Source organism: Panthera pardus, unplaced genomic scaffold (genome assembly GCF_024362965.1).
Source record: "Panthera pardus isolate Hobbes unplaced genomic scaffold, ASM2436296v1 HiC_scaffold_6, whole genome shotgun sequence".
In the NCBI taxonomy this organism is placed as follows: Eukaryota; Metazoa; Chordata; class Mammalia; order Carnivora; family Felidae; genus Panthera; species Panthera pardus.
Window position 1 is genome coordinate 70,678,115 of NW_026526991.1, and position 26,336 is coordinate 70,704,450.

The 26,336-nt window shown below is 40.5% G+C and overlaps 1 protein-coding gene across 3 annotated transcripts in view; it reads left to right on the plus strand.

The window, feature by feature from the left end:
* The first annotated feature begins 8,604 nt into the window (after nucleotides 1-8,604).
* The window catches only part of ADAMTS20 (ADAM metallopeptidase with thrombospondin type 1 motif 20), a 178,399-nt gene continuing 160,667 nt past the window's right edge, over nucleotides 8,605-26,336 (plus strand). For all 3 annotated transcript variants that reach the window (XM_019452494.2, XM_019452495.2, XM_019452496.2), the window contains exons 1-2: nucleotides 8,605-8,707; nucleotides 9,223-9,584. In XM_019452494.2, the coding sequence (XP_019308039.2) occupies nucleotides 8,617-8,707; nucleotides 9,223-9,584 (453 nt within the window). In that variant the 5' untranslated portion in view covers nucleotides 8,605-8,616. The remainder of the gene's footprint in view (nucleotides 8,708-9,222; nucleotides 9,585-26,336) is intronic.

The window sequence follows — 26,336 nt, forward strand, 5'->3', positions numbered from 1 at the left end:
TATTCTGCTTTCTTTTAATTTTTATCAGTATTTGAGTTATTTGCTGAATTAATTTTTCATTTTTTCAAAGTGATCTTATATATTCAAAGTGATCAGATATATAGTTTTTAATTATTGCTGATTTTCTTTTTTTTTTAATTTTTTTTAACGTTTATTTATTTTTGAGACAGAGAGAGACAGAGCATGAACGGGGGAGGGTCAGAGAGAGGGAGACACAGAATCTGAAACAGGCTCCAGGCTCTGAGCTGTCAGCACAGAGCCCGACGCGGGGCTCGAACTCACGGACTGTGAGATCATGACCTGAGCCGAAGTCGGACGCTTAACCGACTGAGCCACCCAGGCGCCCCTGATTTTCTAAACCAATTTTTCAATATATGTTTGTGTTTTCTATTTGACCCAAGTCTTCTAAAACTCCCTCTATAATAAACATTGATTTTTCTGCTTTTGTTATTTTTTAGCTTTATTAAACTGTGATTAAAGAATGTTGTCTGAACCACTTTTATCTTCTGGAATTTATGAATGTTACACAATTATACAAAAGGTATATTTTCTTTAAATTTTTTTTTCATGTTTATTTAATTTTGAGAGAGAGACAGAGCATTAGTGGGGGAGGGGCAGAGAGAGAGAGGGAGACACAGAATCCAAGCAGCAGGCTCCAGGCTCTGAGCTGTCAGTACAGGGCCCAATGTGGGGCTTAAACTCACAAACCGCAAGATCATGACCTGAGCTGAAGTCGGATGTTTGACTGAGCCACCCAGGTGCCCCAAAAGGTATATTTTCAAGACAGAACTCTTTTATTAATTACGTTATTTAGGTCTTCTTATATTCTCTTATGTTCTTGCCCTTTTACTCTGTCATAAAATGATAGATGTGAATTAAAAACTCTTACTACTATACTGTTCTTTCCTCTATCTCCTTATAATATTCACAATTTGCTACATGAGGTGGTTGCTATGCTGTGTAGTTATATATTTATACTGCGCTTATTTATAGCTTTGTTTTTTCATTTTACTCTAAATATTTGCATTCCGGGGCGCCTGGGTGGCTCAGCCGGTTAAGCGTCTGACTTCAGCTCAGGTCACGATCTCGCGGTCCGTGAGTTCGAGCCCCGCGTCGGGCTCTGTGCTGACAGCTCAGAGCCTGGAGCCTGTTTCAGATTCTGTGTCTCCCTCTCTCTCTGACCCTCCCCCGTTCATGCTCTGTCTCTCTCTGTCTCAAAAATAAATGTTAAAAAAATTTAAAAAGATAAATATTTGCATTCCATTCTGTTATTCAACATTTATGTCAGTCTTAGTTCTAGGTTAAAATTATTCAAAGTTCAATATAATTCATTTTGCCATCATTTACCCATTCTTGGTTGACTGCATTTTGGTCACCAGAAAAATATTCTGAGTTCTTGTGTATTCAAAACCGTTTGTCTATAGTATGTACTTAAAAGACAGCTTGGCTGGATACAACCCTTGCCTCACATTTTCTTTCCTTGAGTATATCTATTAACAATTTCCTTCCACTATCTTCTGATGTTGAATGTTGCAGTGGAGAAATATGAATATAACCTACTTTCCAATACATAGATTCGGGTCTTTTATTTCAACAGAGGCACTCCTGAATTATAACTTTAAAATATGTTCTGTTTATTTTTCTGGTTCTTTTTTTCTTCAGAGGCTACTCTAAATATGTGTATGTGGATCTCTAATGCATATCTTTTCTACTTATTTTTTTCTCCTAAATCCTCCCTCCCTTCTTCCTTCCTACCTTCGTTCGTTCCTTCCTTCCTTCTTCTCTTTTTCCTTCCTTCCTTCCTTCCCCCTCCATCCTTTCTTCCTTCCTTCTTTTCTCTCTTTCCTCTCTTCATTTCCATTTCAGTGTGGTCAGTTTTCCCATTTTTCCTCCATATTCCCTTCCCCATCACAAGCGCATTTTCTATTTTCTTTCATGCTTTTCTATTTTCTTTTCAGTTTTGTTAAGATGCTTTTCCTCCTTCACTTCTTTTCTGAATTCTGCTAACTCACATTTTATTTCTTCCTGTTGTCTTTCTGTATATTCCCTGAGTCCTAAACCACTGATTTAGATCTGACTTCAAAAGTAATCTCTTCATTTTTTTTTATAGTCTGTAACAAAATATTTGGTCATACTTTTTATATGCTCCATAGCAAGATTCTTCTGGTGTGTTTCTTCATCTGTAGGTAAATTCTGATGCTCTTTCCCCATTTCTTTCTTAGAGTGTACTGAATTTCTTGTGCGCAATCCTTTTTAAAAGAAAAAAAAAAACCACCTTCATCCTTGAATTAACTTTCTTTTCTTGGACCAGGATTTGTTGGGCTGAGAAGTATGGAGTAGCCTTCTAGGTGCTCTCTTCTCTGCTATCACAGAGACAGACTGCTTCCTATAACTCTGGCTCCTATTTGTTATTTTTTGCATAGCCCACTTCCTCTGTTTCTCTAGACAAGACATGGACCTGCTCATGTACCCAATCTTCAGTGTTTCACACAAGGACTACAGCTTTTCCAAAACAGGGTGGCCACTCATCTTCTTTTTTCCTATGTTATTGCTGTGTGTTTCCTGCTGAGATTTCTTGCTCATTTCTGAATATTTTCTTTACTTCCTTCACATGGCTGTCATCTTACTTGTTTATGGTAATTGGTATATGATCCAGGAGTTATCATTCTCTTCTTTTAAAAGAAATTTCCAGGAGGAGATCGTTAACCATCCTGATATATGCACCAGGTTTCACTTTTTAGGTTGATTTTCTCACTATACAATATGAAATGAGTTCTGTCTTAAAATTAGTGCACACACAGGTGAAAAAAGTCCAAGAAAATTAGGAAAGAAGCACCCAACAGAATTAGAAGTACCACTGCCACTGGCTCTTACAGGGATGGGAGTAGTGCCTGTTCTCACTAACTGGACTAGAAAATCTCAGATATGAGCATTGGGTAAGGTACATACATTCTATGTAGAAAGCTCTTGCTTTAGTTGGCAAACAAGTATGCTTAGACTGAGCATTGTTTCATTCTTGCTTAATAAATTTTAAAAGAGAGATATGGAAAGATCTATTTCCAGGAAACCTAACTGCATCTCAGAACAAAACTTAAGATTTGTAGGAACACAAATATATCCAGTACCCACAAAAGTAAAATTCATCCAATCTAAAATTATCAGGCTTGGGGCATCTAGGTGGCTCAGTCAGTTAAGGGTCTGACTTCGGCTCAGGTCACGATCTTGTGGTTTGTGGGCTCAAGCCCCACATTGGGCTCTGTGCTGACAGCTCAGAGCCTGAAGCCTGCTTCAGATTCTCTGTCTCCCTCTCTCTCTCTCTCTGTCTCTCCCCTGCTTGTACTGTCTCTCTCTCTCTCCAAAATGAAAATAAAAATAAAAATAAAAATAAAACATTAAAATAATCAGGCTTTAAAGAAGCAGGAAAGCATGACCAATACTGAGGAGGAAAATCAATTAATCAAAATTGGCCAAGCACTGACCCATATTTTAGAACACACATCAAAAGATTGATTATAACTGTATTCTGTATGTTTAAAAAGTTAAGTTGAGGCATGCAAGATACAAAAAAAAAGGCCCAAACTAAAGTCTTAGAGGTAAAAATGACAGTGAATATGATTAATTACAAATTAGACATTGCAGAAGAAAATATTAGTGAATTTGAAGATGGCAATAAAAATTATCCATTTGAAACACAGAAGGGAAGAGGAGAATTTAGAACAGACAGAGCTTCAGAGAGCTGTGGGACAACTGTGTGCATTCTCATATATGCATAACTGCAGTCCTTGAAGGAACAGAGAGAGAGCGAACAAAAAATTATATTTGACAAAGTAACAACCACAGATTTTACAAATTTGATGAAAATAATAAACTCATAGTCTCCCCAAACTCAATGGACTCCAAGCATACATGAAAAAAAATCACATCAAGGTACACTGTAAATAAATTGAATGAAACTAGCAATAGAGAAGAAAATCTTAAAAGCATATACAACAAAAAGATACCTGATGTATGGAGGATAAGGACTTTTTTTTTTGTTATTAAAAAACGCAAGAAGACAGTTGATCAACAGCTTTTGAGAAATAAAAGGGGTGGGGGGCAAATCCTCCCAACCTAGAATTCTATACCCGGGAAAAAACAGGCTTCAAAAATAAACTTGAGGGGCGCCTGGGTGGCTCAGTCGGTTAAGCGTCTGAGTTCGGCCGAGGTCATGATCTTGGTTTGTGAGTTCGAGCCCCGCGTCGGGCTCTGTGCTGACAGCTCGGAGCCTGGAGCCTGCTTCGGATTCTGTGTCTCTCTCTCTCTCTCTCTGCCCCTCCCCAGCTCAGGCTCACACTCTGTCTCTGTCAAAAATAAATAAACTAAAAAAAAAAAATTGAAAAAAAAAAGGAACTCATCACAAGTAGAGTGTGTGCTATCAGAAACGTTAAAGAAAGCCTGTAAGACAGAACAAAAATGATAGCAGATGAGGTAGCTATTTAAATAAAAATAGCATGAATGCAAAGTGGGAATTGCAACATATGCAAAAGTTGAATGTATGATGATAGCAACAGCACAAAGGTTGGGAGGGATGAAATTAAATTTGCATACTATACTTGAAGCCAGTCAGAGATATATTAAAGATGTAGACTATAAATTCTAGGGTAACCGCCTAAATAAGGAAAAAGTTATAGCTAACACAGATTGAATGGGATGATAGTTAATCCATTTAGTTAATCCAAAAGAAGGCAGAAAATAAAAAAGAGTAGGACAAATAGAAAACAAGATGATGGACTTGAATATACATATATTAAGTATTATATTAAATTTAAATGGTGTAAATATCCTCATTAAAAGCAAATGGTAAGATTGGTAATTTGCCTGTTCTTCCAGGTTATATAAATGTTAATATTACTATTTGTTTATATAATGAATATTTACTTTTTTTTCTATTCCAAGAGGACACAACATTTGGTGCTGGGGATACTGCCTCAAAGAGCCTGTTGATAGTCCCCTCCCCACATAACCCTTACAATCTGAACAGAGTGTAATAATTGCTTGGGCAGAAGAGATCGATTCTCTGCACACCTGGAACTAACAGTGCTTTAAGAATTAACACAATGACCATAGCTTGTACTGTTTTAACTAGAATGATGGATAATCTCCCACACCTGCTACAATATAATGTTTCTACCTACAATTGGCCATTTGTAATTAAGAATGGAGCGGCATCTGTGGGTCTCCTGCCAAACCCACTTCTTCGCATTTATCATTTTCCAATTTTATCCCCCCGTTAGGCCAGTGGTTCTCAACTAGGGCCAGTTTTGCTCCGAGGGGACATTTGCCAATGTCCGGAAATATTTTTGGTTGTCACAACAGGGGTGGGGTACTACTGGCACCGAGTGAGTAGAGGCCAGGGATGCTGCTAAACATTCTATATCAAGTAGGGCAGCTCCCCTCCCCCTATAACAAAGACTCGCCTGGCCCCCAAAGTCAATACTGCCTTAGTTGAGAAATCCTGAACTTAATGACCATTTCATCCCAGTTTGCCCAGGACTCCCCAAGTTTTAGCACCGAAAGTCTTGCATCTCAGGAAACTCCCTAGTCTCAGTTACACTGTAAAGATTGATCACCCTACTTCCTACCTACTAATATTAGAAAAGCAGTCTCTATTCAAACAGTTGTTCCTTTCGGTATGAACATCAGTCTCATATTATATTGTAATAAAAATCGTAATCCACATGAACATGCATTGAGCACATTTTGTCCAATACAATTGGCTTATAGAGTTTCGGTAAATTGTTGAACTTGAAACAGCTGGTTATGGTGGAATTAGGACTATAAAAACAAAGTCTATCTTGAGTATAGTGAGCCTATTCCTGCTTTGGAAGATTGAAAATATTTTCTCTACACTGTGCCAACCTCATAACATAGCTTATAGTTATAATGATGATTGTCAAAATTATGAATCAAACACAATTACATGTAATATAACTATGGCTTTCATTTTCTGAGTTGTTGCTGGTTACAACTGTACTACATCAGACTGGAGCTGGTATAAAGAGTACAATTTTCTTATAAAAAGTATGGAATTTGAAACCAAAGATACTTGAGTCTAACTTGATATGTGATCTGGGTAAGTTCTGAATTCCATGGGGAAAATGCATAAACTAAATGAGGTAATTTTTCTAAAGTCCCTTGTATAATGCTTATGTCAGAGCAATTCCCTAAGTGCTTGCTGTAATGATCAATATGAGGAAATTGATTGAAATGGCATAGATTAGTTTACTCATGGCATTTTCATTGGCAGAGACAGAGAAAGGAAGAGAGACAATGTGAATATCATAACAGTTGAGCCTAATATAATGAGAAGGCATTGAAGCCAGAAAGGATTTAAGGAAACTCAGCTTAGTTACATAGATACTGAATGGAATGTAACATTTATCTTCTATAAGATGTGGGAAATAATGCTCTTTACTGAATATGGTAAAGATTATAATAGCATAGAATAAACATCCCAAACAACTTCCCATTTCTTTAATAAAAGATAAAATAGGCCTATTCTTAAAATAACATTTCCAAAACATTAGAACAGGCTGAAAATCACATACTCCACTGAGAAAACTACTTTGAGTGGCAAAAATTCAGTGATGGAAATGAAATATTTATTTTGCCTTCATTAGCAGATAGCCAATGAAACAGGTGCAGTTCTATTTTCTGTACTTGTATGAGGGAAGGCATGGCTCCTGATGTAAAGATACATTTAGAACTGCAATGTAATTAAAATGACTCTAAATTACAATGTACTGAAGGTAACCTCTAAATAGACAGGTGTGGGTAATAGACAGGTGGGTTTGTTTTGTTTAGAGTAACAGTGTGCTTAACTTAAGGGGGAAAAATTAGATGTCTGTAACTCTGTGATGAATGAAATGACATTTGGGAGGAAGAGGCACAAAAGAAAGGGGATTGATTGTGTAAGAATTACCATCACCCAGCTGGGTATTTTCCTTGGTAAAAGTAAAATTAAACTCTCCTTCCTCAAACAAGATTGGCTCACATTAGCCGTGAACAACAGATGGACCAAGTGTATGATACAAAAGTAAGGAGGCATGCCAGGAGAGGTCAATTCAAAGTCAACAGAATTTTTGTTGTTGAGAGCTCAGGGAAGAAGGGCGGCCAGGAATTAAACTGAAAGGGTATTCCTTTGTGTTTGGGAAGATGTACCCATATATTCCTTCCCTTTTTCTCTCACATTCTTTCTCCCCCTTGGTTGGATTTCGAGACAATCTGACGACTTCCTCCTCTTTCCTTTTCATACTGGTTACAGCAAGAAGCAATAAAGAATCTGCAAATCAAACAGGTGGATTTGAGAAATGAGAGAGTAGTTCTGAAATGACAATTCTTTCTGCTACTGAGGTTTATAGAATTTGAGACACGAGGCAACACACCTGGATCCACTGCTACAGTAATGGTTGAGGAAAATGAGTAGGGATACATGGGGTCATTTGGGTATCATACAGGGAGGGCCAATAATATTGTGAAACTACCAGCAGGAAGTCTCATAAAATGACAGGCAGCTACAATGGCAGGGGCAGATACAAGTTTTGTGGGGCTTGACGTTTCTATGATTTGAGGAGCTCTTTATACAAAATGAAGTACAAAAATGAATATTAAAAGGAAAAAAAATGACAACTACGGGAACTGTGGAGACTGAGCAATTCATTTAGCATTTCCTTAGACAACTCCCAGAAATTCACACCCAGCAGTGCTTGCTGATTGCAACCTCGCCTTCCCCTTTGCACCTACAATGCTCTTAAATTCCCAGAGCACACAGGGGCCCTTGCCAATCAAGGCAGGTCATTAAGCTTCATTGGAAGAATCCCTTGCCTTCAGGAACTTCCCGCTGTAGCTTATTTTGTCTTGCTTGAGAAGCCTAAAATTACCCTGAAACCTAAATAACAGAAATTTTCCAACTGATGCTTTTCATTTCACTGTAAGAACTAAAAAACCTCACACACCTATCACCTTTCTGGACCTCGGCCGCACAGCTTGCATCGGTGTTGGGTGTTACAGGTACCGGGACGTTGTCCAGCTGGCCCTCGGGCTCCACACCACGTTGCTCTCCCGGCGCCGGAGCCCCCTGGGACCGCACTGCGGGCGCGGCTGGGAGTTGGGGGCGGGCTGCACGCGGGAGGGAGAGCACCGGCCGCGCCTCCTGCTGATTGGCCCGGCCCTGCCCGTGGAGGCGGGCTCTCCCCCGCGTTCGCCCGGCCCGGGGTGGCTATATTGGCACCGTTCCTGCTAGGTCGGCTCGCTTCCTCGCGTGGATCTGGACCCAGGGAGAAGGCGTCTGAGGGCAGTGCGGGCTCAGGGAGCGGAGCGAGGCTGCCGAGAGCGAGCCGGGAGCTGTGGGGCTGCAGTGCGATGAAGCAGCGGCTCAGGGAGCGGAGGCTGGCGGTGTGGCGAGACGGTCCGGCCCGGGGCCGGGACTGCTGCTCCGGAGGCTGCTGAAGGCGCCGCGGCGGCCGGCGCAGAGCACGGCGGGCGAGAGGGAGGAGAGGCTGTGGAGCGCGGGGAAGCCGGGCTGGGCGGCCGGCGGCTCGGGTTGGCCTCCCCGGTTGGGATCCCCCGGGTGGAACCATGCGGGTGGCCAAGTGGCTGACGGGGCTGCTCTACCAGCTCTCGCTGTTTATCACCGGATCTTGGGAAATTCACTTGCACCCCAGGCAAGGTAAGGTCACCGCCGGGCTCCTTCAGCAGCGGGGTGGGGGCGAGGTGGGGTGGGTGGCCCAGCCCCGTTGTGAGGATTGTGGTCCTGCAGGGGCTCGCGGGACTCCCGGATCAGCCAGCCCCAAGCATCCTGAGATGTTGCGGCTGCCCCGGGTTTCGAGGAATTGTGCGCGCCGGGCACCGTGTCCCTCCCGGGTCCACGCGGTGGGGGCGCTTGGGGGCAGAGAGGCGCGTGCGCCCGCAGGGCACCAGTGGGCTGTTGGGAAGCAGAGAGGGATGGGAGAAGGAGTGGGTTGTTCAGGGCCGGGCGTGTCAGGGTCTTTGCTTGGGAAGGTTGGAGCGAGTCGGGGGTGTGGGAAAGCGGAGCACGTGTGTTCGTGTGTGCGCGCGCGCTCGCCAGCGTGTGTGCATTTGTCGTGCCCCTGGTGTATCTGGACCTGGGGCGTTTGGTTGAAGTCTGGGGTTGGGACGTTGGTAACGCGCGGGGGCTCAGGGGCCATATTTCTGTGGTTGTAGAAGCCCTGGTAAGGACGCTGACCTCTTACGAAGTGGTGACCCCCGCGCGGGTCAATGAGTTTGGCGAAGTGTTTCCTCAGAGCCACCACTTCAGCCGGAGGAAGCGCAGCTCGGAGGCCCTGGAGCCCCCGCCATTCAGGACCCACTACCGAATCAGCGCCTACGGGCAGCTCTTCCAGCTGAACCTGAGCGCGGACGCGGCCTTTCTGGCCGCTGGCTACACCGAGGTGCACCTGGGAGCTCCCGCGCGCGGGGCCGAGGAGCGCAGCGTGGTGGCCCCAGATCTACGCCACTGCTTCTATCGAGGCCAGGTCAATGCTCGGGCGGATCATACGGCGGTCTTCAGCCTCTGTGGAGGCCTGGTAAGTGTCCTCTGGCCCCTTGGTATTTTTCTGGGGACCCAGGTAAGGGCTGTGTTCAGAGAGTCAGTCGTCATTGGGTTTTCCCCGAATCGATGGTGACCTGAGAGGTCAGAATGGGTTAGCAGAGGGATTAACACCCAGATGAACCCAAGCTGAGGCCACCCCTTCCTGCCATGGGGGAGAGGCATTTGGAAGATCTGTAGTCTCTACCTGCTGGGCAAAAACTGACCCTTTCCGCAAAGGTGGGCGACTCCTGAAGTGTCAGATGTTGAGCTAGTGAGTCAGGGAGTGGACCTATGGGGCCTGTGCCACATGTGAAATGTCTCTTCCAACAGGGCAGGTGATACCACTCACACACGAATTCCGGACCACTTACCGAAGCTGACTCCCCTGAATTTACTTAAATCTCCTTGAATTTAGAAGGAAATGAAAATGAATATATGTAAAACGAAAAGAATTCGAAAAGCTGGCTTTTTTTTTTTTTTTTTTTTTTTTAAGTATGGGGGTGGCCATAGAGGCTGAATCTGCCTGGTGTCTAAATTTCACATATTTGATAGGGTATCTACAGAGACGTGCTGCCAGTAAATGAGAAATGATCATTAGAGTGACGGGAGTAAGATTTTTGTGTAAAAGGAAAAACCTTATTGTGGAGGGAGGAAATAAAAATAATGGGTTCTTTGTGTTCCTCTCCCTTGAAGGCAGAGGTCCTAACCCCTCCACTCCCAACGATGAACTTCTTCAGCAGGACCTTTTCTGAGCGTAACTTTAAATGTGTAAAACGTTAATTAGCTTCCTTTTTAAATACTAACAGTAGTCAAAATGTTACCAATACAGTTTATGGTTTCACAATAAATACTTCATCAACCCAGCAATCTTATTGGGGCGGGGTCTATTCACTACTGTAGTGGCAAGAAGAATAAACTGGATAGCTACATAACTGATACAAAGGTATCCTTTTATTGGTAACAGAGTCACAATGTCTGTGGTTCTACCTATGATCAAAATGAATTAAGTATCAGGGGTTAGTGAAAATAGGTCTAACACTTAACTGTCCAAGTTTGAAACTCCAGGTTTCAATAGTTTTGTTAAAATAAACCGACTTCATTAACTCTGATTAAAGACAAGTTCAAGAAGAAACAACTAGGAATTTAGTTACTGGATTCTAGCATTCAAATGTAATGCTTCCTCTCAGGTTAATTGACCTAAGATGTCTTCCTGAGTGTGAGTATTGGTCTTGACTAAGTAAATTTTGGAAGATCTACTTGCTGTTTTTCATGTTACTTTGGCCTTGTGTTTACATGGAATGTCTTGAACAATTTCCTTTTCTGCTGTATCTAAATAGAAAGCTTGAAACATCAGAATGGCAGAAACACACTAATATTTACAGCCACCTATATATCAAAGGAAAGAAAAATATTCCTTCCTAGAACCTCTCAATGTGTAACTGGTCTGGAAAATTCTAGATTTACTACCACAATTTGTCATGGTTAATGTTTTCTTGATTTAGTATTTCATGGCATGGAAAAACATTCCAGATGGGAAACATTATTAGGAGTGATGTTTCTGTTCATGTTGATTCATAATGCTGGTGTAGTTCAAATTATTATTCAATTTCCCCTTTTTGAAATCAAACAGTTGGAAATGTTTTTAGGTCTTGACTAGAGTTATCCTCGCCTGTAACTATGCCAATTTGGATATAGTTGTCTAAGTTCTGACTTATGTATATTTACTTTGCTTTTGAAAATGTATTGATATTCTCAGACTTTAACTTTTTAAAAACTATACCTATGTAAGGGTTTTAATTTTTATAAGGCTGCATTGAGGACATCAGTCATGGTAGAGCAAGAACTTCGAGTGATGGAGCAAATATCAGCTAAGAATCTTTTAATTGGTCATGATCCAATTACTAAAAGTCCAAGTTACTAAGAGAAGTGGCATTTGTCGGTTTTTGGTATTTCCACTGGAGCCTATATTAGCCATATACGTACGACCCATAGGAGCCATATACGTACTACCCGTAGATCTTGCTACCCCAACTCCATTAACTTCCTTTAGGTTGATGGTGTCAAATAACTGAACTCCTGGTAGGTTCTATAGTCCGTTTGTCACTATAACCAGTTCTTCATAGTCTCAGATGAGTATTTAGACTTGAATAATGTGGTACCCACAACCTGGACCAGTTGAATTGTTTAAAGATCAACTTTGATACAATGCCTGTGAAATTAATACTAATCTTCTGGCCCTGCTCCTTCTTGCTTCCTGACTGGTCTTTGTATGTGACTGTGATCTAGCTTTGACTTGTCCATTAACCACTGAGGTTGAAATTTACTGAAGGATTGTTGTTAGAGCTAGTCTTAAGTTCTTTTACTAGTTTGTTTTTGTTGCTTTAAGTTTGCTTTTAATTATAAATGAATGTTGTACTTTCCTTAAATATCTTGAAATGAGTATCTGATTTCCTCACTTTATTGTTAATGTGTATTGTCTTTACATTGCTAGGCTCAAACATACATGGACTGACAAAAATGGACCCCATACAGGAGTGTTCATTCTGAGATCATTGTTTGGGAAGAAGGTGGAGAGATGGCCTTCTAGTTCCTCTGTGCCTTAGTTGTTTTGCCTCTTGTACCATCAGTGTAATTCGAGATCTGAACTTGGGGCAGCCTCTGCTCAGTCGAGTCTAATGGACTCCCCTCCTGGGCTCTCACTGCTGCTGTGTATCCCTGTGAGCTGTGGCTGTAGCCCTTACTCTGTGTCTGACTGCTGCATTGTGCAGCGCTTATCACTTTGCTTCTGCTGCTGTACCTTCCCTATGTAATGTGGTTTGGTGATGGCTGTTGGTGATCTTCGACTCCTCTAAGTGTCTGAAATCCTCCATGGTATTTGAAATTCAAGGGAGACTTAGTTCTTCCCTTTGCTAAATTCTACTACATCCCTAACTTTGTGAAGGGTGTGTGGAAGAGGAGGGATCCCTTTTGGAGGGTCTCTTCCCTGAATCCCACTTAACCTGCTGAAACTCTACTTTTGGCAATCCCCTTAAACTAACATGCCTTTGTCTCTAGGATCTACATCCTCAGTGGAGAAGTTGGCACATGCACATCTTTGCATCTGTTTCTTTGGCCTCCAGTCACCCTTTTTTTTCCCTGGGTGAAGAAATCTGTAAAGTTCCTTTCCACATCTTGTTTAGTTGACTAGTTCTCTTTCCATCTTCTTACTTGAGGTAGCCTCTACCCTTTCTACGGTGACAATTGAGGAAGGAGATGAAAACCAAAGTGTTTCCAAAATATCTCTCTATATGGAGCTGCTTACAAAAAATTGACACCTCAGCATGAATCCCATTTAGTGGACTGCTAGTGCTGGATTAACCCCAAACCGGTGAACTTTAATTCGTATGTGGTTAATTTTTTCCCCATTATTCCGAAGTCTTCATATTTATAGCTTTCACTAAATCACTACGCCTGAGCTAGTACTTAGTGGCTTTTTTTATTTTGAGAGGGAGGGTATGAGCAGGGGAGGGGCAGAGAAAGGTTCCCAAGCAGGCTCTGTGCTCCCCATGGAGCTCGACTGCAGGCTTGATCCCATGATCTTGGGAAAATGACCTGAGGCAAAATCAAGAGAGACGCTGAGTGAGCCATCCAGGTGCTCTTTAGTTTTAACTGTTTGGGACCCAAGAATCAGGAGCACAGGGTCTGCCAGAAGTCTTTTTCATGTGTGTGTCACTTGTGCTTTTCTGTAACTTATTTAATCCAGTGACGAACTGTCACAGAATGTATGGTTACCAGGCCTTAATACTCCTATTTTCAACTCTAAGCCTTGCTCTTATGGTCCTATTCTCTATCTTCTCATAATGTTAGCACCCTTGCCAAAGTAGAGATCAGTATTTACTAAGCTGAACTTTTGGTATATACTGGTCAGGATGGCACATGTAAATTACATACAGGCTTTTCCTAACAGCCCCTGGGGCGACCAGTCCTCTATTACCCAGTGGGTTCCCTTCTTCCCAAGGCCCTCGGGGACTAACCTTACTGCCTAGACTGTTAACTTCACTATTTCTTGGTGGGATTTGAAGCAATGCAGTCGTCTTGGTTGAAAGAAACTGTTTCCAGATGTCCTAAAACCAGACCCTGCATCTGGCTTCTACGGTGTTCTCCTACAGTAACTTGCAGTGGTGCTGGGTACTTATTTGAAGTTTCTCATAACCATTCTGCAGTGTGTCAAGCACTAATATATAAAAAATTCATAAGGACCTCTCAGTTATTCAAATACTCCATCAAATACGCTATCAGGGAGAATTTCTTATATCTCTTATGTGAATATTCTGTTAGTTTTGGTCCTCCAAGAAATGGGTGACAAGACGGGATTGTGTGACTAAGCATTTTATGTAGGGGAAGTGCCTATGTTAGATAAAATAAGGAACTCTGAAATGGAGGATGAGAATGTTGGGTAGAAGCATCCAAGGCTACTGGGGAATCTAAGCAAGGTTCGGTGAAGCTTGCCTGAAGCCGAATTGGGCTGAAAGAGGAGTCCCATGCCCCCTAAGGAGGGGTATACCCTCAGTATCCTTGCCACACTCAGTTACTGAATGGGAGTATCACTTGAGAGATGGCTGGGGTGCAAACTAGGATGGGTTTCAAAAGCTAGTGGCTGGGACCCTTGGCCAGTTATGCTTCGCATGTTCAGGGCCATCCTATACTGCCACCAGGCACACAAACCCAAAGTCTGATGCTGTTGAGAGGAGTGCAGGACGTGTACTGTGTGAACTTGGAGAAAGGAGTAAGAGCATGGAGACCTGTGCTGGAAAAGGCCTCTCCACTGGACTTTAAGAGGGATAACTCCATGTGGATCTGGAAATTCAAGGGCAGCTCCTGGCCCTGTGCAGCTGGAAAATAGGGTGGATTGGGAGATGAGGCTAAGGGAGACATCACATTAAAGCGTGGACTTGTGAAAGCATGAGGCTTGAGCTGTGGTGGTGGGGGGGTTTGATGTGTTGGGAGGGTCCTCTCCTTATGCAACGCTGTGCAGGGTACCAGGGATGGCAGTGAGTCACTGAAAGGACCACTCTTGCAGTCTATGGGAGGGGAAGAAAAGTCACTTAATGTGGTTGCAGCAATGAAGGGAAAGAGTAGGTGCCTGTGTGAGGTATGCTAATGTAGACTAGTGGTTCTCAACTGAGGTCAGGCTTGCTTTTAATTCTTATAAAACTGTCAAGTTAGTTAGCTTACAGTGTATACAGTGTAGTCTTGGCTTCGGGAGTAGATTCCCATGATTCATCACTTAGATACAACACCCAGTGCTCATCCCTCCACCCTCAGTTTGTTTTCTGTATTTAAGAGTCTCTTATGGTTTGCTTCCCTCTGTAACATTTTTTTTTTCTTTTCTTTTCCTTCATGGTCTTCTGTTATGTTTTCACTCCTGTGTGGAAGTTGAGAAGCTTCTTTCTCTGACTTCTTTCACTTAGCATAATATTCTCCAGTTCCATCCACGTTGCTGGAAATGGCAAGATTTCATTTTCATTGGCAAGTAGTATTTGTGTGTGTCCACAGCTTCTTTATCCCTTCACCAGTTGATGGACTCTTGGGCTCTTTCCATAATTTTGCTATTGATAGCACTGTGAAAACATGAATCAGCACTCCTGTATCCTTTGGATAAATTTGAGCGGTGCTGTTGCTGGGTTGTAGGGTAATTTTGTTTTTAATTTTTTGAGAACCTCCACACCATTTTCCAGAGTGGCTGCACCAGTTTGCATTCCCACCAACAGTGCAAGAGGGTTCCCGTTTCTCCACATCCTCGCCAACATCTGTTCTTTCCTGAGTTGTTAATTTTAGGTACTCTGAGAGGTGTGAGATGGTATCTCAATGTAGTTTTGATTTGTATTTCCCTAATGAGCATCTTTTCATGTGTCCATTAGCCATTTGGATATCTTTGGAAAAATGTTTATTCCCATCTGCCCATTTCCAATAATCCAATAACTGCCCAATAATCCAAACAACTGGGTTATTTGTTTGGATGTAAAGTTTGGGGAGTTCTTTATAGATCTTGGATACTAAACCTTCATCTGATATGTCATTTGCAAATCTCCCATTCCATTGGTTGCCTTTTAGTTTTCTTGATTGATTCCTTTGCTGTTCAGAAGCTTTATCTTAATCATGTAAGTGGGGGCATTTTTCTCTCGTGTGATCTTTGGTGATGTTTGGAGACCATTTTTGCTGTTATGGTTGTGGGGGAGGGTGGTATAGGGAAAGCTATTAGCATTTTGTGGCCAGAGGACAGTGATACGGCAAAACTTCTCCCAATGCATAGAACAACCCCCTTCACAAACCATCAAAATGTTAGTGTTGAAGTTGAACAGCCTTATAAGAGGACACATTTGAATTTTGCACCCTAAAAGACCAAAATGATTTTGATGACTTAAATGACTGCATGATCCTGTAACCATTAACCAAGAAAGCTAATGACAGAATAGGTGGCAAGGAAGAGATAATTATTCTAGAAACAGGTGTTTGGTTCTAGAATAGGTTTATAATAGTTGAACTTGAATTTACTCTTGGTCTAGAATGTTCTTTCTCTTAAACTCATCGTTCTTCAGATCAGTTTTAAGCCTTTTCCCTGATTTTCTCTAGACCAACCTGACCAGGCCTGCCTTTATTCCACTACTGGATTCCTCCTTATGTATCATATATCGAATTGTAGCTGCTGACTCTTCTGTAGACTTTAAGTGCAGGGATGATGATTGTAGTACCCAATGGAGAACACAGAAATGCTCAGGTGAAAGAGCTAAAGCAGCTTTTAACATGTGCAAAGTAATTACACTAGTTCATTACATCAGTCCTAAATGCAAGGAAATTTTTAGCAATTTGTTGAAGTACTTGAACATACTTTAAAAAGTTGTGCATAGGTTAAAAGATAACTAAGTTGTGTTTTTCATATGGGTTTATATTGCACTCTTGTTACGGGAGGCTTTATTTCTGTTTTGCTTGTACTTCCTGTTTTCCATAAAATATACTTAAGCTATCCAAGAAGGTATTTATTACATACTAGCCACTGTTAGATATTGGTGGTAATGTCAGTACAAGAGTGTTAAACTTCTTCAAATATTCATGAGCGACATAAATGCTGTATCAGCACAGTAATAGCATGAAGACCTACTGGCTCTTGACTGCCTTAGTCCCAAAGTGACACACTACCGTTGACATTATGCTAATGCCTGACTTGACGTAGATGAAAAGGGCTGGGAGATGAGGGGCAGTGATAGGACAAGGAGGAGGATAGAATATATGCTAGTTGTCACCACCAATCTTGGCCACGGGCTGCCCTTCTTTTGGCCAAATATCCACTTGTCCTTTTCTTCTTGCACAGCAAGCCTACCTCTCTCATCTACAATGAGACCACCTGTTGGGGGCACAGTCTTCATCCCCAACCCAATATGCAGCATGACTGTGACCCTAATCTTAAACTTCCTACAGGAAAAAGAGAAACCTGATTTATAGCCATTTTGGACAACTTCTGAGGAGGGATTGTGGAGCCTTGCTACCTTGGCAGGAGAGCTCTTTAATCACCTTCTTGCATTCCTCTTTCTGGACAGCCTAGTCACCAAGGCCCCTGGTTCTGTTCTCTGGGTGGGTCTTGCCCATCGCTTCATGGCCACATCTAAGATTCTGGGAGGATGCTGTCTGGGGGGGTGGAGATGGGGTTGGGGCAGGTTTTAGGAATGCTGAGGTAATTGAGGGGCTATGGTTTATGTTACAACTAAAGCAATCGGGGCTTCTTTAGTCCAGGCTCGTGGTTTCTCTGACAGTTTGGTACATAAAAAAACAAAAAACAAAAAACAAAAAACTTAGCTGACTTCAGACGGCAGATTGAGTTTTGGTAATTACTTCATGTTAATAATCTATGACCGTTGCCAAAGGCATTCACGTTAAATCTGTGAATACCAAGAATATCTTCTAAGGAAAAGTGAAATATTGGATTTTTCCCTTACTGATAAAAGTCCAGCTGTACTAAAGTAGAACAAACTATAATAAATCGTAAACTTTAGGGAAAACTATACCAGGAGACATAAATGAAAAAATGATATATTTTCCTAAATAATTGAAAACTACATATGTTATTTGTAAACTAGACTATAAAAAACATGCTATAAATATGACAGATGGTCTGGCAGGTATATGGCATGTGTCCTAGATGTTACATATATTTTCAAGTAGCATGGACTTAAAACATTTCCATAATCAGTCATGAAGATATTTCCATTATACATCTATAAAACAATTCTGAATGACTTCTTAAAGTTTCTAATTGTTATAATGCCTTTAGGTTTTATGTCTTCAGATATTCCAGTTAGAAGTTGAGAGAGGCTATCCTGAAAACTCCCTAGACCTCCCAAAATGTTGACTGTTCTCTACCCTTGTGAGTTCCTAGAATTTCAAAAATCCCCAGTGCCCACAAGAAATACTACAGAATTTCCTTGTTGTTGTTGCTGGGACACCACTTGCACCAGGGTCATTTGGCTATATAAGGCTTGGGTGGGTGAGTCTGGAGTCCTCCTCTTGATCCTCAAGGGCAAAGATTGGTGAGTGTGGTCTCTTTTCAGAGGAAGTATTGGCAATGCATTTTCCCTTTATTGCCTCCTCCCACTTTTATACTGGAGATCTGGAGTTGCCTTGTGGAATGGGGAGTAATGAATGTTGCCAGAGGAAAAGGACTCCTCTTGAAAGTCTTAGAATTTTCTACTTTAGACAACTGGAGCCAACTAGATCTTCATATTTGAAGTGTGTGTATGTATGATGCTATTTCCTAGGCGTGGTCAGTGGTGTTATGAGGAAATGTAACGGAGAAAAACCTGCATCCAATGGAGTAGCTCAAAATAAAAAAATCTGAGTTAATCTTCATGATCTTTTGTTACATAATTATACTCTGCCTAGGGGGAAAAAGGGTGGCTGTAATGTGTGCGTGTGCGCGCAGTTTGTTTTTTGAGAGAGTGGGCGGGGACAGAGGATCCCAAGTGGTCTCTGCTGACAGCAGAGAGCCCCATGTGGGGTTGGAACTCTTGAACCCTGAGACCAGGAGCTGAATCGAGGTCGGACGCTTAATCGACTGTGCCCCAACATCTGTGTTTTTAGTGGAGAATTTTTTATCCTATTTCAAAACCCATCTTAAAATCACTGATGTTTTAACAATACTGCCTTTCTCAGGAAATTAGGTAGAATTATTTCTATTCTACAAGTTGTGGAATGGAGAGTCCGATATGAAGTGACTTGCTTAAGTTTCTGTAAGTGCAAACACAGATCATCTCCTCCGGCTCTCTTATAAATAGCATTAACCTGATGCTTCTCCAATTTATGAAAAACTACCACCACAAAGACCAAAATACTACCAGTGATCCACCCCTAAAATTAAAACTCAATTTTCTTAATCATTGAGAGCAATTGGTTCCTAAAATTCTTAGAGGCTCTAATTGCCCTACTCAATTGGAATTTATGTTTGAATGTTCTGTACTTGCCAATGCTAATGTGATAACTATAACTGACTTTGGAAAAGTGTCCAGTTTATATTCTACTGGTTTTTACTATTTAATGAAATCTGAGTACATTATTAGTTGTGGCTACAGTACATGTGTTTGCCATGTATGTGGAAAAAAGTATGTATAAATGGCACAATACGGAGGAACATTTTGGAAAAACAATTACATATATAAAAATACTCTACATAAAAATTTTGACCTATGAGAATAAATTGGAACCAGTTGTATGTATAATTGCTTAATGCTTCTCAATACAGCTTGGTAAAAAGATCGTTGTTCAAGTAACTGGGAAACCCTTGCCCAAGTGAAAACTAGTTTTGCTGCTTTTAATAGTCATAAAAAGAACGTGTTTGGAATTTGATTGGCATTTCTCATGAATCAAATTGCAATGCCCCTCTGCAGACAGGCAGGTTGCTAAAAATATGGCATGATCTAAATAGGATTCCATGAACCACCTGTTTTAAGTCTTCCAATTTCTTACCAGGTTCCTTTCCAAGTTTAAAAGCTTCCTTACAAGCCTTTAGGCAAAGCTCTAATATTTTTACTTGAACAGAAAGTCCCCTGCAGTGGGGTGGGTTATAGAAAACATGATGGGAGTAACATACTTAAGTTCCTCATTGATAAATACAGAGGAGTTACTGTGAGGACAAATGATTCTTTAAGTATTCCTAAAACATAAGGTTTTTGTTGGAGAAAAGCCTTTGAGTTATAAAAGCAATATTCTTACCAGGCTACGGTGTTCTGGTACAACTTAAAAGGAAGTTCTGATGGACTCTGGATAGAGCTATTTTCACTTTTCATGTGGGAATACAAGCTTGACCCCTGTGCAGTGTTTTTGGAACATTATGCTAGAAAAACCCCATTGTCAGATTTTCATCCAAAAAAATTAAAAAATTTCCAAGGTAGAGCTTCAGTATAGCTTTCCCCAGTAGTTTGGCATTCAAAGTAGTTTTGTAGATGCATTTAGATATGTAATAAGCCACCTCCTGTCTATTTGTATCTTTTACCAAGATACTATCACATTTCCCTTCTTCAGCATGCCTTTTTAAAAAGACAGCAATTTTTCCATGGGCCCATTTATTCACGTTTCAAAAATAGTGTCTTTGTTCCTGATAAGCATAGTTGAAGTTTTTCTGGGAACGCGCAGGGAGCTGAAATTTTGGTATATATTGAAAATAAGTGATCTGTAGTTATCGCTGGAAAACAGGAATTAGAATTAAATATGCTAGTGTATAGACCACTAGAATATCCAAGAAATAGATGAATTCTTAATATATAGCTACATTGTTTAGACTGGAACATTAATATACTAGAACTCGATTATCTTTTAAGCCTTTAAAAAAGTGTAATCCTAACCTATTATGTAACTGCCAAAACATTTTACCAGTTAGCACGGAAAGAAAACCAAAGCATGTAAATTTATGACAAGTCCCCTAACCACCATAACTTAATGTTAGAGGAAAAAATAAGGGGAGAAAACCAGGTACTTCACCATGTTTCTTACAAAAATGTTCATTTCTATGGATATGTATTGAGTATCTCCTACATCTTAAGCAACGTTTTAGATTTTTGGAACTGTAAGCGTAGTAATGGCTTTATCTTTAAGGAGATGTTGATCTAGTAATAATTGTGTGTGAAGAGAAACTTATGACTATAATTGCTATAATCACTTAAATGGCTTTAAGGGATTATTTAAAATTGTGATTTAAATGTTATTTACAATGAGATTTAAAGCAATAGCTTCAGTTATTCTCTAAATAACATATTTATAACTAAGAACTGGAAATGAGGCCTCATTCATCAAGACTGTGCTTATCCTATCCGCGATTCAGTAATTGATCTTTGAATTTGTTCTTCACAGGATTTGCTTAAGTGGAAAATTGCCAAGGTTTTAGATTGTTTAAAATGTTTATTTTGAGAGTGCAAATGTGTGCTCCTGAGCTAGTGGGGAGGGGCAGAGAGAGGGAGAGAGAATCCCAAGCAGGCTCTGGGCTATCAGCATGGAGCTTGATCTCCTGAACTATGACCTTAGCCAAAATCAATAGTCTGATGCTTAACCAACTGAGCCACCCCGGTGTCCTTAAAAATTATGACATTTTAAATGCAGACCAATCCATTTTTTAAATTTTCTTTTAATTTATATGTGAGACTGTGCATGAGCAGGAGAAGGGGCAGAGACACACACACACACACACGCATGGAGTTGGAGTCTGAAGCAGGCTCCAGGCTCTGAGCTGTGAGCACAGAGCCCAACGTAGGACTTGAACTCATGATCCATGAGATCATGACCTGAGCCAAAGTCAGATGCTCAACTGACTGAGCTATGCAGGCGCCCCTAGACCAATATATTTTTGAGTATTGAGATGTGATAAGCACAAGTGCAGCCTGTCCAGCTGTCTAGTTTGCCCTTTGTTGGCACGGCTTCAGCCTCCCTGTTCTGTCACTTGGACCTGCCAAGCTTTTCCCCATTTCTGGGCCTTTGAGTCCCTGCTCCTTCTGGAGGGTTTTCCAAGGCTACCTTGTTTTAGCCTCAGCCTGAAGTGCATCCTTACCCCACTGATTGTCTCCCTGCCTTTGTTTTTTTCTTTAACTTATTTCTAATTTACATCCAGGTTAGCATATAGTGCAATAATTTCAGGAGTAGATTCCAGGATCCATCCCCTATGTATAATACCCAGTGCTCATCCCAACTCATTAAGGCTCTTCCTTACTGCCCCTTGTCCATTTAGTCCATCCCCCTACCTACAGCCCCTCCAGCAACTCTCAGTTCTCTGTATCTGAGTCTAAGTCCCCCTCCTTGTTTTTATATTTATGCTTCCCTTCCCTATGTTCATCTGTTTTGTATCTTAAATTCCATATATGAGTGAAGTCATGATATTTGTCTTTCTCTAATTTCACTTAGCATAATACCCTCTAGTTCCATCCATGTAGTTGCAAATGGCAAGATTTCATTATTTTTGATCACTGAGTAATACTCCATTTTGTGTGTGTACATACACACATACATACATATACCACATCTTTATCCATTCATCCATCGATGGACATTTGGGCTCTTACCATACTTTAGCTATTGTTGATAGTGCTGCTATAAACATGGGGGTGCATGTGTCCCTTCGAAACAGCACACCTGTATCCCGTGGATAAATGCCTAGTAGTGCAATTGCTGGGTCATAGGGTAGTTCTATCTTTAACTTTTTGAGGAACCTCCATACTGCTTTCCAGAGTTCCCAGCTTTATTTTCTTTGTTTTTCCTACCACCAGGCATAGCATTATTGTCTTTTCCATAGAAGTGTAAATTCTTGGAAGGTAGGGATTTGCATGTTTCCCTCCATCTCTGGCCCCTAGCACTGTGCCTGGCACATAGTAGAGGTATTCATTGAGTATTTGTCAACTAATTTGTAGGGTTTATCAAAACTGGTTTATCATAACTAGTACTGTGTAATGGGTTATGGCATGAACTGTGAAGCCAAACCATCTGGGTTACGTCTTATTAGATATAAGACTTGGATAAGTTAACCTTTTGTTCCTCATTTGTCCTTACTAGAAAGTGGGGATAATATAACTTGAGAGTTACTGTTAGGTTGAAATAAATCCTATAGGTATATACTGGAATTAGGTATTAATATTACAAATGCCTACTTCCAAACTAGAGAAAGGGGTCTATAAAAGCTGACCACTTGAGGGCTGCTTTTCACTCTTAACTACCAATGGATACGAGCCCTCCTCACACACCTTGCTGACTGCCTATCACTGACTACCTACCACTGCCACCAACTCCTCCCTTGCTGATGTAAAGATCTTAGCGGCACAAAGATCTGATCTTTCAGAGTTACTGCGTTGACTCTCGTCCCTCTTCCCACTTCTCTTCAAACCCTTTAATAATTCGCCCATGGAACCTTTCCCAGAATGTTTTAAAGCCCCTGCACAAAACTATATTGAAAGATAGTTATCAAGATATTAAAAAGCTATGTAAGTGTTTACTTATGCATTAAATATCTAATAACTAAATATTGAGTATCAACCTATTGTGAGATCTCAAACCTCTTCGAACATGATGAAAAATCGGCTTGCCATCGGCAATATCACTGGGATTTGTTGCCTATGTTCCCACTTGAAGAAAATGCTAATTTTAGTTACAGGTTCATGATCATAAGGATGTAATTTTTCTCATTTGTTTATGGTGAGGCTTTCCTGATTAAAACCTCCCTGCATGCAATAGTCTCCATGTTCTACCTCCAGCCTGTGTCCTAATTTCTGTTCTACCTCAGCTTAACAGAAACTGAGGGAATCATAGTTTTAATGGTTGAACAAATACTCTACGCTATGCCTACTCTGTCAGATACTGTATTAGACCATGGAGATTCAGAGCTCAGGTCTCTGCCTACATGAAGCCTCTTGTCTAGTGAGGGAGAATAATTATAAAAAATAAACACACGAAGATAACATGTAATGTTCTGAGGAGATCAAACAGTATCCTATAAAGAAGTAATATACCTTCACCTGTACTATTTCTAATCCTTAGTTTCTTGACTAGCACCCAGGCAAACAAATGTTCAGTGTTTCTCTTTATTACACAAATGGTTGTGAACTATACATCTTGGTGTAGTATTTTGCTTTAAATAATCGGAGGCCTTTTCATATCACTACATGCAATGTTTACTTTTTGCCTGTAACCACAATATATCCCATTGTGTGGCTGTACCATAGTTTACGTACATGTCAGAGGTCTTGGAATTAGGTCCTGTATCTTGCTGTTAAGAACAATGCTATGGTTAATAACTTTGTTACTTCATATATTTGGAAATGCAGATCGGTCATAGAAATTCTCAGAAGGGGAATTGCTGCCTCAAAAAGCAAATGCATTTGTAATGGTGTTAGATATCACCAAACTGCTTTGTATTGTGATTGCACTAATCTACCTTCTAACAGTAATGTATGAAGGTATCTGTTTTTTCAGACACATTTGAAGTATGTTATAAAAAGCTTACATTTTTACCAATTTCCTAGTTGAAAATGGCTTCTCGCTATATTCTTCCTGAGTGAAGTTTAACATTTTTAAAAATGTTAGTTTGAGAGAAAGTGAGTGCATGCACACAAATCGGAGAGGGACAGAGAATCCTAAGTAGGCTCCCCACCATCAGCACAGAGCCCCAGTATGGGGTTAAACCCATGAACCATGAGATCAGATCATGACCTGAGCTGAAGTCAAGAGCCTGACAATTAACTGACTGAGCCACCTGGGTGGGGCCCCTAATATTTTCTTTTTTATAGGTTTTGAGTCAGGATTAAAATGACTTGTCCTATTCCAAAGTGATAAAGGCATTCTCTTGTTACTTTCTAGTGCTGTTATGGTTTTATTTCAAAAGCTTACATCACTGATCTTTTGAATTCTATGTAGGAAGTATCCAAATTATTCTGGATATCTGCCCACATGTTGCAATACTCCTAAATATTTTTACTGATTTGAGATGTTGTCTATGCACAAGTCTTGAATCCTGTAGGATTAATTAGCATTCCTTAATTAGCCTTGGGCTTATCATGTGCTAGCATTGAAGAATTTAATGTGGCTGTATCCTATCTTAATATCTAAATAGTCCTAGTCCTACCTCCCTGTTCTCTAGAATTCTCTTGGTTGCTTTATTCTTCCATATGTACTTCAGACGTTTACATATTAAATATAGTTATTAAAATTAGGGTTTTGTTAAATTTATAGATTCATTTGGAGAATCTTAGTACTCAGGGACATGGCACTTGGTTCCATTTAATTTGTAGTTCTCTAGTAGTGATTTAACATCTTACAAATTTGGGTTCCTGGGCATTTAATCTGTAAATGGGATAATTTCTTCATAATATCTTCTAATGGGTGTTTGTTCATATATGTGAAAACTTGTTAGACCTGTATTTTATCTCCCTGAAATCACTTATAGTAGCTTTTCAGTTATTAAGGTACATGCTGATTGCATCTATGAATACTTTTAACTCTCCCTTTGCAATCTATTCTTAATCTTTTATGTAATCTATCTTACATATGACATCGTCTCTGGGCTGGGATAGTTTATCTTAAGCACTTGTTTTATATTCTATGGGTGTTTTTAAAATGAAGAATGTTAATTTTTTTTAGAAGTCATGTGATCTCTTTTAAATTCACATAGGGGATTGTAACGAATTAAGATCCCCAGTATTGGGGGTGCCTGAGTGGCTCAGTCAGTTAAAGGTCACACTCTTGATCTCAGGGTCTTGAGTTCAAGCTTCATGTTGGGCTTCATGCTGGTCATGGAGCCTACTGCAAAAAACAAGAAAATTCCCAGTATTACACCATCCTTACATTCTTCTAGGAAATTCCATTTTGTCATGCATTCGCAGGTTGCTGAATTAGGTTTGCTAGTAAAATTTAGGACTTTGATCTCGATCTATATGAGCTTGTCCTGTGTTTTTGTTTTGGTGCTGTCTTTACCAGGTTTTGCTCTAAGATCACACTCCCTTCTTAAAAAGAACTTACATGTTTTATGTTTTGGAAAATTTCAAATAACTGGAATTATCTGCTTTTTCAAGGTTTGGTGGAATTTCTCTGTAAAATCAAAGACATGAGTTTTTTGTGATGTAATTGACCTCTTTTTCTGTTTGGTAGAAAAAGGGTCTGTTTTGGAATCTTAACATTTCTGGAGTTGTTTCGGTAACCCCTATTTTACCAAACAGTTAATCTCTATATCATAAATTCTCCCTCTGTTTTTTTTTTTTTTTGCTTTTCTCAGGCATTGATATCTTGTAATCATTCTCTCCCAACTGTCATGCCATTGCTGTCACTGCAATTGAGGTTTTATCTTCATGTTATAGCCTCTTATAACTGCTAGTATTTTTCCCCCCACCATCTATAACACACAGTTACTAAGCTAAACTTTCTACCTTAGTCTTTTTTAGTATAGTTGACCCTTCTAGTCTTATTCACTAATGTTATATATACCCCAACATCTGGTATGGGGCAGACATGAGAGGCATGCAGAGAGAAGTGTGGGCAAAAGCTCTGTTCTTACAGAGCTTATGTTTTAGTGGATTGTATCAGACAAATAAAAATAAGAGGTATTGATACGTACATTGAAGAAAAATGAAACGGGATAAGAGGGATAGATCTAGGAGGTGGGTTGACATATGGGGTGGTGAATGTGGAGCATAAATCTGAAACAAGTGCTCGAGGAGCCATTAGGAAAGTGCTTGAAGGCAGAAGTTTTAGTAAG